Source organism: Condylura cristata, unplaced genomic scaffold (assembly GCF_000260355.1).
Source record: "Condylura cristata isolate star-nosed mole 26May11 unplaced genomic scaffold, ConCri1.0 scaffold00004, whole genome shotgun sequence".
Taxonomy (NCBI): Eukaryota; Metazoa; Chordata; class Mammalia; order Eulipotyphla; family Talpidae; genus Condylura; species Condylura cristata.
In genome coordinates, this window is record NW_004567105.1 from 43,194,871 (window position 1) to 43,213,231 (window position 18,361).

Genomic DNA, 18,361 nt, shown 5'->3' on the forward strand with positions numbered 1-18,361 from the left:
AAAAAAAAATGTGCAAAATGATGTAAAAATAAACTTTTTAATAAAAAAAAAAAAGAAAAGAAAAAAAATGGCCTTTTTAATTTTTATTTCCTTTAGGTAAGAGTGCAGTTTTAAAGTGTCTACTGGATATTCACAAAATTTTTCAGGAAAATGATCCCGCTTACATTCTAAATGATCTCTACATTTCAGACTACTGTGTGTGGATTCAGAAAACAAAGTAAGTTTTGAGTAATTTACAAATTTTATAAAGTCCCATTTATGGAACATTTACTTACCTACGAGGAAGAAATGGAAGTGATGTGGGGTATATGTTTTAATAAGAGAGAAACCCTGTGGTGGCTACCAAGCACTATAGACGTAACTTGATCAACATGAGAAACTTGTTGAGTTTGTTTAGGAAGTGAGTTGCAGATGACAAAAAGTTAATTTTACTAGAAAAAATTAGTGCAGCCTGGAAAATAGGTGTTACATTACAAGTTGTATTCTTTACTGCACTACTACTAGCTGTTCCATATGAAATCTCAATAGTGGGTCTTGGAAGTTGTGAATATTGATTACAATGTGAGTATGTGTGTGATCATACTTTTGCATTGTAGAACACAAACCTAACAGGCCTGAATACAATGAGAGCTGTGCATTCAATGACTAACTACTAACCAAAGGAATTAATTTACAGACTGTAAAAAAATACTCAGCTTCGAGATTCCAATAACATGATTCTTGCTAATACAAATCTAGGAGTCTAAATACTCACAAATAGGCTCTTGATATGTAACATTTTAAAAAAGTTAACCATTGTTTTGCTCAGAGAAATGTAAGTTTAAAAATACAATGAATTTTCATTTTGTGAAAGGGAGTCTGCAGATCTGACTCTTTTCAGATATGTCCATGTTGTCCATTTCAGTAGCAAGTGGTTATTAATTGAGACCATACAAAGAATGCTCTAGATTGGTATGATTCTTAGGTGCTATAGAAAATCATGACATTAATGACTTAGAAGAAAAATAATCATGATATTTTTACTATTACTGTGATTGGTAAATGAATGCTTTAGTATGGCTTTGATACTTGTTTTGAGTGAGTCATGGAGAATTTAGTTTTGATTTCTGTTCGTGGGGAAGTAATTATATTGCAGAGTGAAGTAAGAAAAAACTTGAGGCTATACCTGTTGTAAGGAAAATGCTTAGGGCCTGCAAGGGATAACGCCTAATAACATACAGCAGGTGGTGTCGTGTCGGAAATCTAGATTTCACCAGATGGAAAATTGCATCTTTAACCCCTGAGGTCATAATGGCATGTCATCACTTCATTTGATCCTTCTGCTAATTGAGCTTATCCAATACCCTGCTGACATTGCCTGTTGTTTTCATAATAAAATTAAATTGAAATAGTCTATTTGTAGAGGTTTAGGTTTTTCTTGTTTCTTTCAGGGTGAGGATTTTATAAACATGTAATGAGCTTTGAGATTTGTGCTAGGATCTTATTTCTAGGAGTGCCTCCTTTCTCTATTTGTAGCATTAAGTAGAGAGAAGATTGTATTTCATTAAAGTAAGAAGGTGTATAACCTCGAGGTGATGGGGTATTTTCATACTTTATTTATCTTAAAAATTTGTATTTCTTCCCTGCCCCTTCAATTTTTTTCTCTTGGTTTTAAGTTGTAGGAAGTGAAATTAAATTCTAGGTTCCCACCAATTATTTATAATAGCAATTTCTTTTAAGGCATATATATTGAGAAATGAGATATGAGAGAGGAAATCTTGAAATTTCTTTGCAGAATTTTTGCTACTTTACCAATTTGACAATAACTTTCCTTTCCATAAATGGGCTGAATTGTTTTTACTTTGTGTGTTAAATTCGAACTCTACGGTAGCCCAACTCTTTTTATCTAACCCTTTGAAATAAGACATTTGTTCATTTATCTAATTTCTACTCACTTTTCCGAGTTCATCTTTAATTTCCCAATCTTTGCTGTGAACTTTCTTGGCTCTGAGTTAATTTTAATTGCAATGTTATGTCCAAGATTTTTATAACTACTTTCTTCTTGATTGTTACCCTTCTTATTTATTTATCTCCAGTATAGCTTTGTAAAATACAGTACCTTATTTATATTTTAAAATGATTGTGTGTTTTCCTTGATGTTCTTGAATGTTACCAACAAAGACTAAAATTTTATTCAGAATAACGGACAAGTGCTAAATTCAGACTAGCACAAAGAACAGCAACCCATTTTTGTAGTCATATGTTTCCTTGGGCAAAAACTTAATGGAATGTGTGTCTCAAAGTCACCCTTAATGGAGTTAGGACAACAGTGATAACTTTGCTTTAATAGCACATAATTAAATTTTTCTTTGTGTTATCTGTGTCTTGTGTATTTGCAGATCTTGAAAAGTGAAACTCCTGTCTTCCTTGTCTGAATTGTAAACCCTGCAAATTGTTTTTCTGTAACAGAAAACTCTGCTGTCCTTCACTGTGGAAATTTTGAGTATAGTGGCTTCTACATGATGCCTGCAGCTAGCCTAGGTGGCATCATGAGGAAGTGGCTTGGAGGTCAGATGGCTTATGAGAGCTAGGCCTGAGATGGGTACAGGTATTCTGGATCAGGATTTCATATTTATATATATATATATATATGCAACCTCACCAACTAGTTGTCTTAACCTGCGGTATATGTCAGGGGAGGGAGGAGAAGAAAAAGGAAAAACCCTCACTTTAGAGAATTTTCCTGTAGGAAGAGAAATTAAGGAATTGCTTGTCTTCTTCCTAGATGTTCCCATAACATGTGGTTTTATCTGTCATCTTATAGTAGTTCACCTCTTGCTTGCTTCACATTGTCATTTTTAGGTGGGTATCTCTTTCTCCTTCCAAAGTCTTAGAATCCATATGAATTAGCATCTGTCTCGGCTTATCATAGTCCCTTATGAGCACAAGAAATTGTAGTTGAATTGATTGATATCTGGTAGAGCCAATTAAAGGAGCATTTCTTATTGTTTACAAAAATATATAGCACTTTCAAAACTATGAATCAGCTAACTTTTTTTTTAAATGAGAATTAAAAAAATATTTATTTGTTATTTATGCATACAGAACTGGGGTACAGGTCAGAGGTGCAGGGGCGGTGAGAGGATTCACCAGAGACAGAATGGGGAGCAGAACAGGCCGACTGACAAAGTGCACTGCTGAGGAGAGCAGGGGGCGAGACAGGAGAGGTCTGCTGTGCCATGTGGGTCATCTCAGGGGCCAGGGATTGAACCACCACTGAAGAGGCTGTGCCCAGCTTGCAGTGTTGCATCCTAACCCATTGCACCACCAGAGAGGGCCTCAACTAACATTTTTATCAACTAACATTTTAAAATTTCAACTACATTCAGTATAAGATTCCTCTGATATCTTTTCTGGCAGATTGGGTTCATCATTACAGTGATAAGTCTGAGCCTCTTAGAGTTTAGCATTCATGTGCTTTTATGTGCACTGGGATGAAAGGAAGGAACTGTAAGGTACGTTCCATCTCTGTCTCTCATTGGCCCTAGGGCTTTCGCTAGTTACTCATTCACTTCATCTGGTGTAGCCAGAATTACTGTCTCATATTTCCTCCTATCATTTATCTAGTGCATTGTTAAGCCAGGGGAAATAACACTACAGATATCATTTTCTACCTTTAATAGTAGGCTATAAATCATTTTCTTTTATGACATAAGATCTATAGCAGGATATTTTAAAAAAAACTGATTTGTTTCTCATTTGAAAGGAGACTATAAGCACACTGAAGAAAATATGTTACTGTGTAGTTTTAGTGAAGGTGCTTTTCACGTGGTGCGTTTTGAAGTGACAAGGGATTTAGTAGGGTCTTCATTTGTTTTTGCTACATAGAAAATTTTTGTCCCTTTTTAAAAGAACTGAAATTAAAAGCTAAAATCCTGGCTCTCTTCAGTACAACTTTGAGCTTGGTATAGAGGTTTGTAAATCATACTTTTCTCTCTGGCATAGTTTTTAAGATAGTGGTGGGTAAAAGAAAAAACGTTTTTGAGATATTGAGTCGTTTCACATTGATGTGATAAATTTAGTTTACTGAAATTAACACTCTTGGTATATTCATTTTCTCACTGCTTTTTTAGCGAACTTTGACCCTACAAAATGAAATATTACTTTTCAACTCTGTGGGAATAGCACCATTGCTAAATCATCATATCTTATTTGACAATTCCTGGGTATCCCTCATTTTCCTCAATTGTGAATGAACCTAAATTGTTTTCATGCCAACATCTTGAAATTTTGGAAAACTTAGGACCTTGTTATTGTTTCATACTGCTTTATTTGCTCCTCTGTGCCTATGGTTTGGTAAGGGGATAGGGTTAGGCTCCTGAGAACAGCAAAGGTCTCTTCCTTTTCACTCTTTTGTTTTATCTGTTAAAAACATGGAATGTGGTCTTTCTGGTGGCCTATAGGTTAAGTGTCAGTGGTATCATTGCTACAGCCTAAGTTTGATCCTGGCCAGAGAGCTGACCCACATATGGCACAGCAGACCTCTCCTGTCTTGCCTGTTGCTCCCCTCAGCAGTATATTTCAGTTCATCTGCCTGTTCTGTTCACACTCTGGGTCTGGTGGATCCTCTCACCCCTACCCTGTACCTCTGGCCTATACTCTAGTTCTTCTATGAAATTCAAAAAGATAGAAAGCCAGGGGAGTGAGTGACTTGTATACAGATGTTAAACATAAAGTTGGATATTTACTTTTGCAACCTGCCATCTTAAGATTACTGTCCTAGTGGAGAGGAAGAGGCTGTGGCTGCCCAGTGGCCACAGTAGGAAGTATGGGCACTATGTAAGCACTGGCAGGCACATGCTTCATGCTTCTCAACTGTTCCTTAAGGAACAGTTGGAGCTGAGAGCTGGGACATCAGTAAGAATTGGTCAAAATGCAGCTAGGGAAGTAGGAATGAAGAGTATTTCAGACAACAGGGGCAGAAGCATATGGCCCTTTTGGAGAGATCAAAAGCTCAGGATAGATGAATCATAGAATAGGAACTGGGTAAAAGAAGTGAAACTAGAGCAGTTCTTTTAGAACATTGACCCAAAAGATGTTTTTTTTTTTTTTTTTCGTGGATGTGGAGAGCTGAAGAACTTAAACTGTGTGTGTCTGTGTGACATGATGAGATTTAGATTCTGGGATGGCCCATCTGTCACACTGAAGAGTGAATGGAGCCAAAGGAGTGGAGACTCAGGACTGAGAGCTAGAGGCTTGGTGATCCAGCAAAAAGCATGTTGTCTGAGTCAGGTGAGAATGAGGAGGGAGACCAGCCAAACAACCAGGACAGAGTAGTTACTTGGAAAGTAAGAGAGGAGGAGTGAAAGTCAGATCTAGGTTTTTTGCATGGGCTGGGAAGACGATTAGAGTTCAGTGTTAAAAAAAAATGTTGAGTTGAGGTCTCCAAGGAATACCCATAAAGAAATAGTCAGGAACATTTGGGACACAGCTGGAAAAGATAAAAGTCTGAACAAAGAAATGATATGAATTAATAGCAACACACACACACACAAATGGTTTCTGGTTGCACAGTACCATTACACATGTGAACATAATCATGATCAGGAGTGGAGGCATTCCAGGACGTGCAAATAACATCATGCAGAGGAGTAGACAAGCAAGACATGTAAGCTTCGTGGAGAACAGATTTCCTGGTTGTAGCTACGAGTATGTTGGAAGAGCAATCGTTGATGTGAGGCTTTTGTGCACAAATGAATTTGAGACTCGTTTGCCTTTGTAGAAGTCTAGGCATCATAGGATCATAGGATCATGATGTTTCAGTGACAGGGCCAGATATATGAGAAACCAATCCAGGACTTAATAGTAAACATAGCTAGGAAGCTGCAGACTGTCTTCAGACCCCAGCACTGGCAGTATCGCTGGCCGTGAACTGACGTCATGAAGAGCAGCAGTCGGTGGTGCTGCTTTCTGCAGCTCCCTGCCTCTCTTCCTCTTGACACACACGAAGAATGACTACTCCTTCACTCTGAATGTAGTATTTTCCTGCTTCCACTGGAGTTGGACTTGAGTCCTTCATTTGTAATACCACGGAAGAGAGAAGACGGCCGGCCAGCTGGGTCATTGTCTATTCCTTGTCTAGCTGCCTTGGTCTTACTGGACTTGGGGGTCACAAGTACCCCTTAATGTGGCACACACATGGCCTAAAGGACCCTCTTTGTTACTACTGTCATTTCTCAGAAAAGGGTGTTGAGGAATGCAGATGCCTTACTTATGAGGACACTGCTGTGATTCCAGGTTACTGGTAACAGTCTGGCACCTACTGATCTAGGTCACTGATATTCAGAATAGAAATGAATTATCAAATATTCCAAACAATACAAATCCAAATGTTGTTAAAAAAAGTTCTGCATATTTGAGAAGTTTTAGAAATTTGAAAACATAATTATTTTTTACTTCTATTTGTATTGTAAGCATTGTGGACTCACTAAAAAAAAAGATTTATTAAGTTCTTCAGCTCTCCACAAATATCTTTTGGGTCAATGAATTATCTTAAATTCAGACATGTTAGTATTAACATTAGACATTTACTCAGACATTATATATGGAAGTTACTTTTCTGGCAGGTGGTAAAACATTAAGTGTTACTAATGATAATCTTACAGAAATTTCAGGGGAAAAAATTGTGTGTAATTTCAGGTAAGTTAAACCTCCCTTGAATTGAAATCATTCTTGGTAAGGTGCTTATTCTGGCATGCCAAGTTGCTCTTTTGTTTTACTGTTTATTTTTAATTAAATCCACAAATTCATCCTGGATGGGAGTGGGTTTTATCTCCATAAGAAAAGATTAATACATGCCAATATCCATTCGCTTGCATCCCTTCAGTGTGGTTTCATATTGAAAGGATTTACTTAATGGTTCTTTGCCTTATCACCAGGAGTTCAAATGCCCACTAGGGACTGTTGCTCTTCATTAGACTTTCTTACAAGAAATGTGCCAATAAATCATAGGATTCCCAATGTTCTTGCAGATTTCAGATGAAAATAACCCTCTTGCTGACATAAATGCTCCCTGTAACTATGGCCATTAAGAACACTAGATAAAGAATTACATATCTGAATATTAATGTTTTTGAGATTTTTTTTGTTCTTTACTTTATTTAAAAATTTAAATTTTAGTCCCTTTTTTAAAATTTTAGGCCCTTTTAAAGTGAAAAAAATTAGTTTAAATACTAAGATGGTATTTTAGTGTCATAATACTTTTTGATTTACAGAAAAATTTTTTTTGTTTCCTCTATTGTTACTACCTTACTTGGGTATGGTATATTTGTCAACATGAATGGTTACTGGCACATTATTATTAACTAAAACCAGTTTATTTAGATAGTCCTAGTTTTTTTTTTTTAAGATTTATTTATTTATTCATACAGACTAGGGTACAGATCAGAGATGCGGAAGGTGAGAGATTCACCAGGGACAGAGTGGGGAGCAGAACAGGCAGATCAACGAAGTACACTGCTGAGGGGAGCAGTGGGCGGGCCAGGAGAGGTCTGCCACGTCATGTGGTCACCTCCGGGGTAGCAGGGATCGAACTCATGCTGAAGTGGCTTAAGCTTCTTAGTGCAGTGCTTTAACCCGCTGCGCCACCAGGGAGGGCCTAGATAGTCCTAGTTTTTATCCATTGTGTTTTTTCTAGTCCTGTTTAGAACATCTTAGTATTAGGTTTTGTTTTGTTTTGGCTAAGAACTGAAACTCAAACTCAGTTTCTTGCACATTTTGACTATCAGAGAGTTTAAAGGTCGTGAGATATTTTTGAGATCTTAAGATACTTGAGGAGCTTAATATGTACAAATATTCTAAACAATCCAAATCCAAATGTAAAAAAAAAAGTTCTGCATATTTGAGAAATTTTAGAAATTTGGAAACATAATTATTTTTTACTTCTATTTGTATTGTAAGCATTGTGGACACACTAAAAAAAAGATTTATAAAAATCAGGCAAGTCTTTATATTTACAGTGAAGAAGGCTAGAGGAGACGGTGTAAATATGAATTCTTGTAAGAAAGGCTAAAAATCTTCAGCAGTGACTAGGCAGCTTCCAAACTGGGAAGTGGCCTGCATTTATGGGTGTGCTTGCTGTGACTGGCTGGCTGGTTTCTCTGTCCTTACTGTTTTTGGTCCCAGGTACTTGGCTCCAGATTTCTTAGACCCTTGGTTCTGACTTGCTAGAGCCAGGGCTTTTCACAGCATGTAATTAGCTACTGTGTGCGCAAATTGGTATTTTTCTTGTTCTTATGTAGTTTTGCACATCAAAGGTCTTTGAAGAAGTCTTATTACAGGAGACTACAGGTTCATTCACACAAGGCAGGTGGGCTGTGGGTGTTGGTGTGGGGAGGAGAGTTTGAGGTAGTCTAGTTTTGTAAACCAGGATTCTGCTCTTCACACAGAATTTCCACCATGCTAGGATTGTCTTCACATCTCATTCAGAGACGAGGCCTTCACTGATTAATGTGGTGAACGTGTGGTTCGCTTGCTCAGAAAGTGCTGTTTAAGGAAAGCTTTGTCAAGAGCGTCCTTTGAATGGAGTCACAAGAAAGCTTTTCTTAAAAAAAATTGACAACTTCAAGTGAAATTTCTGTTTTCTTCTGCCTCTTATGATTGAAACCCAATCCTTGTTATAACATAATTATCTCAACCGAACCCAGCAGGGAGTTACTGCCTTAATGTAAGGGGTGTGAAGTCCCCTAAATAAATAGAGGATTAATTACACTCACAGTGTGTTCAGAAGGTGATGAGATTGATTGTGATCATTTGACTTGTCCTATTTACTGCTCTGACTACTTCCCTGAATAAATATTCGCTGGGAAGGTAGTAAATAGAGCTACAGAGCAGAGTGCTGGTACACCTGAGGTAGGGTTGATGTTGGGAAAGAACTTCTTTGCGGTATAGTTTCAGGTTTTAACTGATACATGATATTTGTTTTGGAAAATTAGATCACTGATTATCCATGTACTATTCTCAATTTAAACAGCTTCCCAGAGGATGGTTCTTATTGCAGAAAATAAAGCTTTAGTGGAGTTTGAAAGATGTTGACAGATTGTATTTTAAGTGGCTATCAGCAAATTTCTGACCAGTTTTTAGATGTTTTCACTTTGTGTTTCCAAAAGACTTTAGATGTCTTTTGGAAGATTTATGCTAAAGAAAATATTAGCTGTTATATGTATTGTCTTTTCTTCATAGAAATGTCTTGTTTTTGTTAAAATGATAAATTGGGACTTTCACAAGTCAGATTGTATCTTCTTTTTTTATTTTGTTTTCCCAGAGAGTTTTATAATACTGAAAAATTGTGATTTCAAGTATACATTTATTCTCTAGATTTTCTGTTGTGGTAGAAAAAGTGAGATGCACTTTAACCCAGGGAACACATAACCCAATCTTTTTTGTAGTGCAGAAAATCTATAATAAGCCTATGTTTATTTTTATAAAAAAGAAATTAAACCTCAGTGATATTTAATATATGGAATCATGTCCCAAAACAACAGGTTTGTGGGTAATAAACATTTGTCAGTGATAGGATACTTGATCAGAAATTGAGAGGAAAAATAATCTTTGATTCTAAGGGCAACATACACATTTATTCTCAAGCTTGAATTGTGGACCCCAGGTAATTGGAATTGGGGTTCATGAAATCTAGTCAGTCTCTGCCACTTGCTTAACTGCACTGCTGAAGCTGGAGACTTTGTGTCAGATGTAAGATGTTCATTCTCTGCTTTACTCACTCTTCTTTGTATATTCTGTTTGCTTGAACAAGCGAAGGAAACCTGACTTCATATGCAGGACCTTTTGTTCAGGGTGACTACATACTTCCTGAGCACAAGCAAGGTGTCCTTTCGTTATTCTTTGCTTTTGAGAATCTTATGTGTTAATTTAAAGCATTAAAAAAGAAAATGTCAATTGTTATTTTCAGAAAAAAGAATAAAATTTGAGATGGGTTATTATATGCCAGGCGGTGGGGTGTAATTTAGGTTTAATATTAAGATGCATGATTCCATAAGGAATGATTTTGTGATTTTATTATTAAATATTGATCCCAGGAAAAATGCCCTGGAGAAATCTAGACTGTGACTGTCTTAAAGGGCAAAGGTCTTACTCTGCTTAATAGTGTGGCATCTAGCAAATGCCTGTCACTTATGAATGACAGTAAATGCTCATTGAAGTGAAAAATATCTCTCTTAATTCATTAAAAAGCTTCAATGGGGCCCTCCCTGCTGGCACAGCGGGTTGGTGGGCTGCACTGCTAAGCTAAGCCAAGTCGCAACCACTTCAGTGCGAGTTGGATCCCGCGCCTGGGAGGGGATCCACAAGGCGCGGCAGACCACTCCTGTCCTGCCCGCTACTCCCCTCAGCAGTGTACTTCATTGATCTGCCTGTTCTGCTCCCCACTCTGTCTCTGGTGAATCCTCTCACCACGCCTGCACCTCTGGCCTGTGTCCCATTTCTGTATGCTTAAATAAGTAAAATCTTTTTTTTTTTTTTAAAAAGCTTCAACGAAAAGAATCAGTTTTATCCCATATCCTTCCAACTAAACCTGTTTCTTCTACGATTCTCAGTTTATATCCTATGCTTTATAAGCTAGTCACGAAATTAAGATATATACTCTTACCTACACTCAGATGTTATGTATCTAGCTGAATGGCAAAGGAAACATAACTTCAAGATTATTTACTTAGGTGTGAGAAAGTCAAACAGGATAAAAGCATGTGAGAGAGAGAGTGTGTGGATGTTGGAATGGTCAGGTGTATACATACTATAATCACATCCATGTCACTCATTGTTGGACAGTAATGACCTGATGTGTGCATTGGGACTGCCATGTTGTTTTCCCCTGGAGTCTGAATCAAAAATTGTCCTTCCTAAGATCTGCACCCATGTGCTGTCCCTGTGTCTAGAGACAAAATTTAAACTGGTTGCGAAGGAAGCAGGTACCCTAATCATCCTCTTAAATTCATTTATCTATTTATCCATCTATCTGTCTATCTATTTATATTTTTCATCCTCTTAACTTTATTCCTCTTAAGTTTATCCACCTAAGCAGGAGACAGATTAAGTAACATCTGCATGTAACTGAAAGGCATCATGGATAGTCACTAATCTTGTTTCCCATAAGGAGTAGCCATGAAGAGCAGTATTTCTTTTATCAAGCCATGTTTTTCCTAAATATTTATAAACAGTGGTTTATTAATAACTTAAGTATAATTTTATTTTTATGACTTACAGTGACAAATGTTTCTATTCTTTATGGTTTGTTTATTTAAATGAGAGTATGATTCAGTCCAAAATTTATTGAGCACCTGCTGTGATCAGTATTGTGCTCCATGGTAGAGATAAGGTCAAAGTCAGGATTTCTGTATCACAGTGTTCATTCCATGAGGGGTAATTGGAAGTTGTCTCTTAGGAGGCAACCATATTGTAATTGTCTTTAAAATTCGTAACTAGAAAGCTTTAATGAAAGAAGAAGCATGTGTAAAGCTGTATATGTCTACATGGTTTAATTACATTTACATATGTTTATACATGTTATTTAGGCATACACACATGTAGATATACATATCATGTGTGTATATATATCTACCCCCACAGAACAAAAATACTAGAAGGAAAGCACTTAATATTGATGTTATCTCTGTTTTATAAATTTATGGACAACCTTTCTATATTATACTTATTTTTTGTATGTCTTATTTTTCAAAAAAAATGCATTGTAAGAAAGTATAAGCATGATATAAGTTTTTATTATAAATCATAATGGTTATAGGGTATAACTGAATGAAGTGAAAGTATGATGATCTGTGTTCAAGGCCCATATTCATTCATTAAATAAATGAATGAAACAAGAAAGCCTTATGTCTGAATGAAACAAACATAATAATTGGATGATCCATCAGTGCCTATTTGAGATTTCTCAACTATTGATTCAGCATTTCAGTCAAGTAGCAATTTGACATTATTTTCAAATAACTGAGCTTCATTTTTTCAGTACATCATTTTATTACTTATATAAAATTATGTAGTAGAACAAAGTGCCACATCATTAGATGTCTACCATGCATGTGTTCTCAGAGTTTTACAACATATCAAAAGATAGAATGTGCCTATAAATTGGGGCAGTATGTCCTTTGTTTAGTTCAACTGCTGTTAGTCTTATAGTGGATAAGACTTTCCATCACAGATTTACATTATGTGGTGTGCTTTAAGTGAAAATGATATCTGTTCTCATGTTCTTGTTTTCTTAAGGTTCTTTCCACATATACCAGCCATAATACACACTCAATCTCTTCTTGGGCATATCTCTTTTGATACCTTACTGCAGCCCCAAGACATTTTCTTTGAGCAAAAAACAAAACACTTTCTCACATTTAATCTTACATGCCCTAATGCTACTCCAAGTAAACCTGACAACTGTTTAGATTTTTTCTAGCCTTAGGATAGCTTAATGCTTCAGAAAAATGCAGGTTTGATGCTAACTGGAAGAAATTCACTTCATTTTTAACTTAATGTTTAAAATGACAGTTGTTAGCATGTATATTACAAACTTGTTTTGATGGGTACAACATTTAAAAGGATTTCACTTTAAGCTGTATAATCTTAAAAGCATCTGAATAAAAACTATGCCAAAGGATCTCCATGTTATGAAATAATTGATTAATCATAAAACTAAGCATTTGAAACTCAAAAAGTTGTGATCCTTGTATGTTTTATACTTGTTATGTTTTAGAAATTTTGTTATAATCCAGGATTTCAGATGAAATTAAAAACTTTCACAGCAAAATCTGTCAAAAAGATCTAATTTGCTACAAGTGTACCTGAGGATGTTTTTAAACAAAAGATATACAGATCTTCCCATCATCAATGAAGGACTTGTAGCATGTTACACTACCATCATTTTCAAAGATCACCAGTCTATCTAAGATGGATTTTCCTTTTGATACTTGGAAGTTACCGGTGATACAGATCCTACTTCATTTCCTATCTGTTGGGGTCTAGATGGTGATGAACGTGGTTTTAATGTTGTGACTGCTTTATACTTAAGTATCTTTTTCAATCATTAATTCATTCACCAAATAGTTACATGTTCCTACTATGTGCAACATTCTGTGCTGAGGTTTCGAGTCTCTGCTGGTAAATAAAAAGCAGACTTGGCCCCTCTGGGGTGTCTAAATGGAGAAAGGTGTTAATCAAATAGTCACTGACACAGAAAGTAAAATTAAACCTTGGAGAGAGCTGCAAAGGCAGAATTCATGCTGCTGTGAAATCTTGTGATTGCCCACCTAGCCTGTAAGGGAGCTCAGAGGAGGACTGAGGTAAGTCAAGGAGCATTTCCCCAAGGAAATATTTGCTCTGAGTCCTGAAGTACAATTAGGAGTCAACTTGCCAGAGGTGCTGGACTTCCAGAAGAGATTTTAATAGGTCTACTATACAAGAGGCCCTGGTGCAAGAGGAAATTTTATGTTTAAGAAGTTGAAAGACCAGAGTGGCTGAAACACAAGAAAGGGTGTCTGTGTGGAAGTTAAACTAGAGGAGTGGTTGAGATGAGGCTGGTGGTTTGGGCAAGGTCCTAACTCTTTAGTTCTTCTAAGTAATGTTAAGAATTTTTGTTGTTATTTCTGAGTATGGTAGGAAGGCAATGAAAGATTTTAAGCTAGTAATGGGAGGTGATCACTGGGGTTGTAGCTTGAGGACCTTCTTAGGCCAATTAGAAAGACCACTGTGAGGGATGAGGATTGCCTGCCCAGGAAAGAAGGGTTTAGGAACTAAACTGGCCTGGGGAGAGGCAGGGAGGGCAATTTGCAGGTTAATGCCTGGGTTTATCACTTGCAGAGCTGACTGGATGATGAGACTAATTTGGGAAAATAATTCTCCCTCTATTAGCTTGTTACAGAAGTTTTTCTGCTTGGAGAACTTAACCTGTTCTGGGATGTACTCTGGTTTTTCTGGGGTGTGACTAGTTTTCTTTCTTTGCCTCTGTTATTGTTTTTGTCATTATTTAAAGGAACAATTGGCTCAGTTATCTAAAGGTTACTTTCTGCCTTTTTTATATATTTATAAAATTTGGTTATTTTCATATTAAATCTAAAATATATATAAGAATGTATAAAGAGGGCCCTTCCGGGTGGCGCAACAGGTTAAAGCATAAGATTATGAAGCTAGCCATAACCACTGCAGCATGAGTTTGATCCCTGGCCTGAGAGGTGACCCACATGGAGCAACAGACATCTCCTGTCTCACCCACTGCTCCTCTCAACAGTGTATTTCAGTACATCTGTCTGTTCTACTCCCTGCTATGTCCCTGGTGAATCCTCTCACTGCACCTCTGGCCTGTACCCCAGTTATGTTTACATAATAAATAAATCTTAAAAAAAAAAAAAGAATATAGAATTCGTGTGTGTAGTTTAAAGAATAATAGTAAACTGAATGTCCATTTGCCTACCAATCTTAAGAAATAGGAAATCACCAACTTTTTTAGAAGTCCCCTTGGGATCAGCCTGTTATGGTTTTTCCATGTACGTATTTATCTCAAGTTCAGTTTATAGTTTTGTTTATTTCTGAACTGTACAGAAAATGGTATCAGATTGTTTATATTCTGCTACTACTAGGTTCGTAGGCTTAAGAACCTTAAGGCCCCACCACTCTTTTTTACTTATTCATGATGATGGATAGAGGTGCAGTTTATGTTTTTTCCCTGCTAGGTAGTATCCTGTTGTCTCACTATTATTTAACTATTCTGCCATTCATTTATTTATTATCCCGTAGATCGTCCTGTTGATGAATAGTTTCCAGTTTGGGTTATTAGGAAAATACTGCTCTGAATGTCATTTTCATGTCTCTTGGTGTACTTGTATAGCTTTTTGAATAAGCTTTATTATTTAAAAAAAAAGATTTATTCATTTATGCACTCCGAACTGGGGTATAGGTCAGAGGTGCTGGGTTGGTGAGAAGACTCACCAGAGACAGTGGGGAGCTGAACAAACAAATCAATGAAGTACACTGCTGAGGAGAGCTGCAGGTGAGACAGGAGAGGTCTGCTGTGCCATGTGGGTCACCTTCCTGGCTGGAAATGGAACTTGCACTGAAGTGGCTGTGGTCATTTGGAGTATTAAGCTTTAACCCATTGTGCCACCAGGGAGGGCCCGAATAAGTTTTATTCTTAAGAATATAATTGCTAGGAACTAGGAGGTTCCTAGAACTAGGTTCTAACCTAGGTTGTAGGTTAGACTTTATCTGATGATTCCTCACTGTTTTCCAGCATAGTTGTTCCTGTTTATTTCTATGTATACTTCCACCTGTGAGATATTGACTTGTTCATTCTTCATGTCAGCACTTGTATTGATCAAATTTAAAATTTGACAGTCTGCAAGGGTGTAAAAAAGTTTTTCTGTAATTTTTATTTTCTTGATAACTGATGAAACTGAGCATTGGTTCATGTATTTATAAGACATTTGTGTTCCCTCTTTTATGAAGTTTGTGTCTATTGTCTAAGACTATCTTTTTTTTTTTTTTATTTTTAGTGTCCTGGTAATCTGGATACCAGTCCTTTATTGGTTAAATAGGTTACAAACTTTTCTTCCTGTTTTTAGTTTACTTTTCAGTCTCCTTATATTGTCATCAAAAACAGAAGTTTTGCATTTTAGTGTTGTACAGTTTATCATGAGTATATGGGTGCACTTTTTGTTCCTTGTTTAAGAAAGTTATTTTGATTTGGGTATTGTAAAGATATTCTCATATCCTATCATCTGCAATTCTTACACTTTTGTTTTTAGTGTCTGTATCTTTTGTCCAGCTGGAATTGATTTTTGTTTATTTTATAAGATAGGGCATTCAGTTTCATTTTCTTCTTATATTAATAGTTTTATCCGCTCCATTTATTAAATATTTCACCCGGTCCCCTTGTAGCCTGTGGCTCTCACTCTGTCCTAAGTCAGCTTTACATATGCGCATGAATCTGTTTCTAGGTTGGTCTATTCAGTTCCACTCGCTTGCTTGTCTATCATGTGCCTATACCATACTTTCTTAATTACTTTAGCTTTATATCCGCTTCTCAAGTTGCATGAAAAGCATTTTGGTTAGAATTGTTTTGAATCTGTTAATAAACTTGAAGAGACTAAAATGCAGTTGCTTTCCAGTAACATGGTATGACTCAGTTTTCTTTAATGTCTTGCCATAAAATTTCACAATATTTTCCATAAAAACTCTGTACATTTTTTCAGATTGCCTTGTATTTTGTGTTGCTATTGCAAATGATAAGGTATATGGAAATATGATTTACTCTTTCAGGTTGATTTTTATATTCAAGCACCTTTTGCTAAATTTTATTAATTATTTATGTATAGAATCTCTGTGGTTTTCCATATAGGGAACTGGCAATGAAAATCACAGCTTTTGTTTTTTTTCTTCTTTTCTTACACTCTTTATTTAATGTCTGTCTTCTTCTGAGTTCTCCCACAAGGGGTTAGGTCATAGCATTGTGAAGCTATCTACAGCTACTGTAGCACGAGTTCTAACCCCGGCCAGGGAGCTGACCCGCATGGCCCGGCAGACCTCTCTTGTCTCACCCACTGCTCCTCTCAGCGGTTTTATTTCATTCAGTCTTCCTATTCTGCTCCCTACTTTGTCTCTGGGGAACTCTCCCCCCCCCCTCACCTCTGGCTTGTACCCCAATTCTTATATATATAGATAAATACATCTGTAAAAAAATAATTTCAGTTTTCTTCATCTCATTGTACGGGCTAGTTCCCTCACTACCATGCTGAATAGTGTGGTGGTAATATACTTCCCTGTCTTGTCTTCTAGAAAACGCTTTCATTCGTTCACCATAAAATATATTTGTTGCAGACTTGTGTAGATATCTTTTATCAAGTTGAGAGATTTCCTCTATTCCTTCATAGTTTACAGAGAGTTTGTAAACATTTGTTCCCAAATGGTCGTTGAATTTTATTGCATATTTTTCCTCATCTTTTGAGGTGATCTTAAAGTTTTTCTCCTTCAATCTGTTAATGTAATTTGTGAAGTTAGACCTTGAATTCTGCGTATTAACCTTGATTATGATGTATTACTTAAATATGATGCTGGGTTTGGCTTCCTGGGATAGAGTGAGAAACAGAGAGGTTCATGCTACAAAAGAGACAGCAGACAGAGCTAGAAAAGCAAGGGGAACAATGGGAAGGGGCAGAGGAAGGGTAAGGAGGAGGCTGGCCTAACATTTCCCTCTCCTGTAAGTGCCCTTTCTAGATTTGTTATCAAGGCTATGCCAACCCAATAAAACAAGTTTGGGCAGTATTGCCTTTTTTATTCTCTGAAATAGTTTATGTAAGATTGAAATTCTCTCTTGAATCTTAAGTAAAATTGACAAAAAAGCCGCCTTTACTCTTTTTGCGAGTAAACTTCTGTCTTTTCATCATTCAAATTTTCCATTTGTTATAGGACTATTCAGATTTTCTATTTCTCCTAGAATCTTTTTTTAAGGGTTTCTGTAGAAGCTTTATTAGTACAGAGAAGAGTCTAATACTAGACTGAAGGTTGAATTTCAGATCAGCAAGTCTTAAAATGGGGTCCATGATGTAAGATTATTTACATAATAATACCAATATTACTTTTTTCTCTTTTCACTTACATTTTCTCACAAGTATATAATGGGTTTTTTTTTCTGGAGGCAACCTGAGATATGATAGTACAATAGATTGACTACAGAAATGATTTTAGAATATGATTTTACTAATTCATGTAAAAGAGATTTGCATAAATATAAAACACTGCCATGCTTCACCCTAAATTTTTTTCATTTGGAAGATAATTTATGTTAAAGTATAATTGGGTGCATTATTGTTATTTTTGAATGAATTAAATATTCACACTTAAAATTTCTCAGTTCCAATTTTGAATATGTTAAATGTTAATAGAATTAAGTCACATACACAGAAAATATTTGCAGCCTACAGTGTTTAAGAGCATAAAGAAATCCAAAAAGTTTGAGTTGTAGCAGTAGGTAATATTTTTTTTAAAAAAGATTTTTTTATTTATGCATACAGAACTGGGGTACAGGTCAGAGGTGCAGGGGCGGTGAGAGGCTTCACCAGAGACAGAGTGAACAGGCAGAACAGGCAGATCGACAAAGTACACTGCTGAGGGAAGCAGCGGGCGGGTCAGGAGAGGTCTGCCACTCCTTGTGGTCTCCTCTGGGGCAGGCGGGAATCGAACTCATGCGGAAGTGGCTTTAGATTCTCAGTGCTGTGCTTTAAGCTGCTGCGCCACCAGGGAGGGCCAGTAGGTAATATTTTAAAAAATAGTGCCTAAGCCTTTTTTAAGTCCAAGTTTAAAAAAACAGAAT

At 36.5% G+C, this 18,361-nt stretch overlaps 1 protein-coding gene across 1 annotated transcript in view; it reads left to right on the forward strand.

Annotated features, from left to right (window-relative positions):
- Nucleotides 1-18,361, forward strand: part of SHQ1 (SHQ1, H/ACA ribonucleoprotein assembly factor) — a 100,531-nt gene that overhangs the window by 52,476 nt on the left and 29,694 nt on the right. The window contains exon 10 of the mRNA XM_004676549.2: nt 97-217. Coding sequence (XP_004676606.1) covers nt 97-217 — 121 coding nt within the window. The remainder of the gene's footprint in view (nt 1-96; nt 218-18,361) is intronic.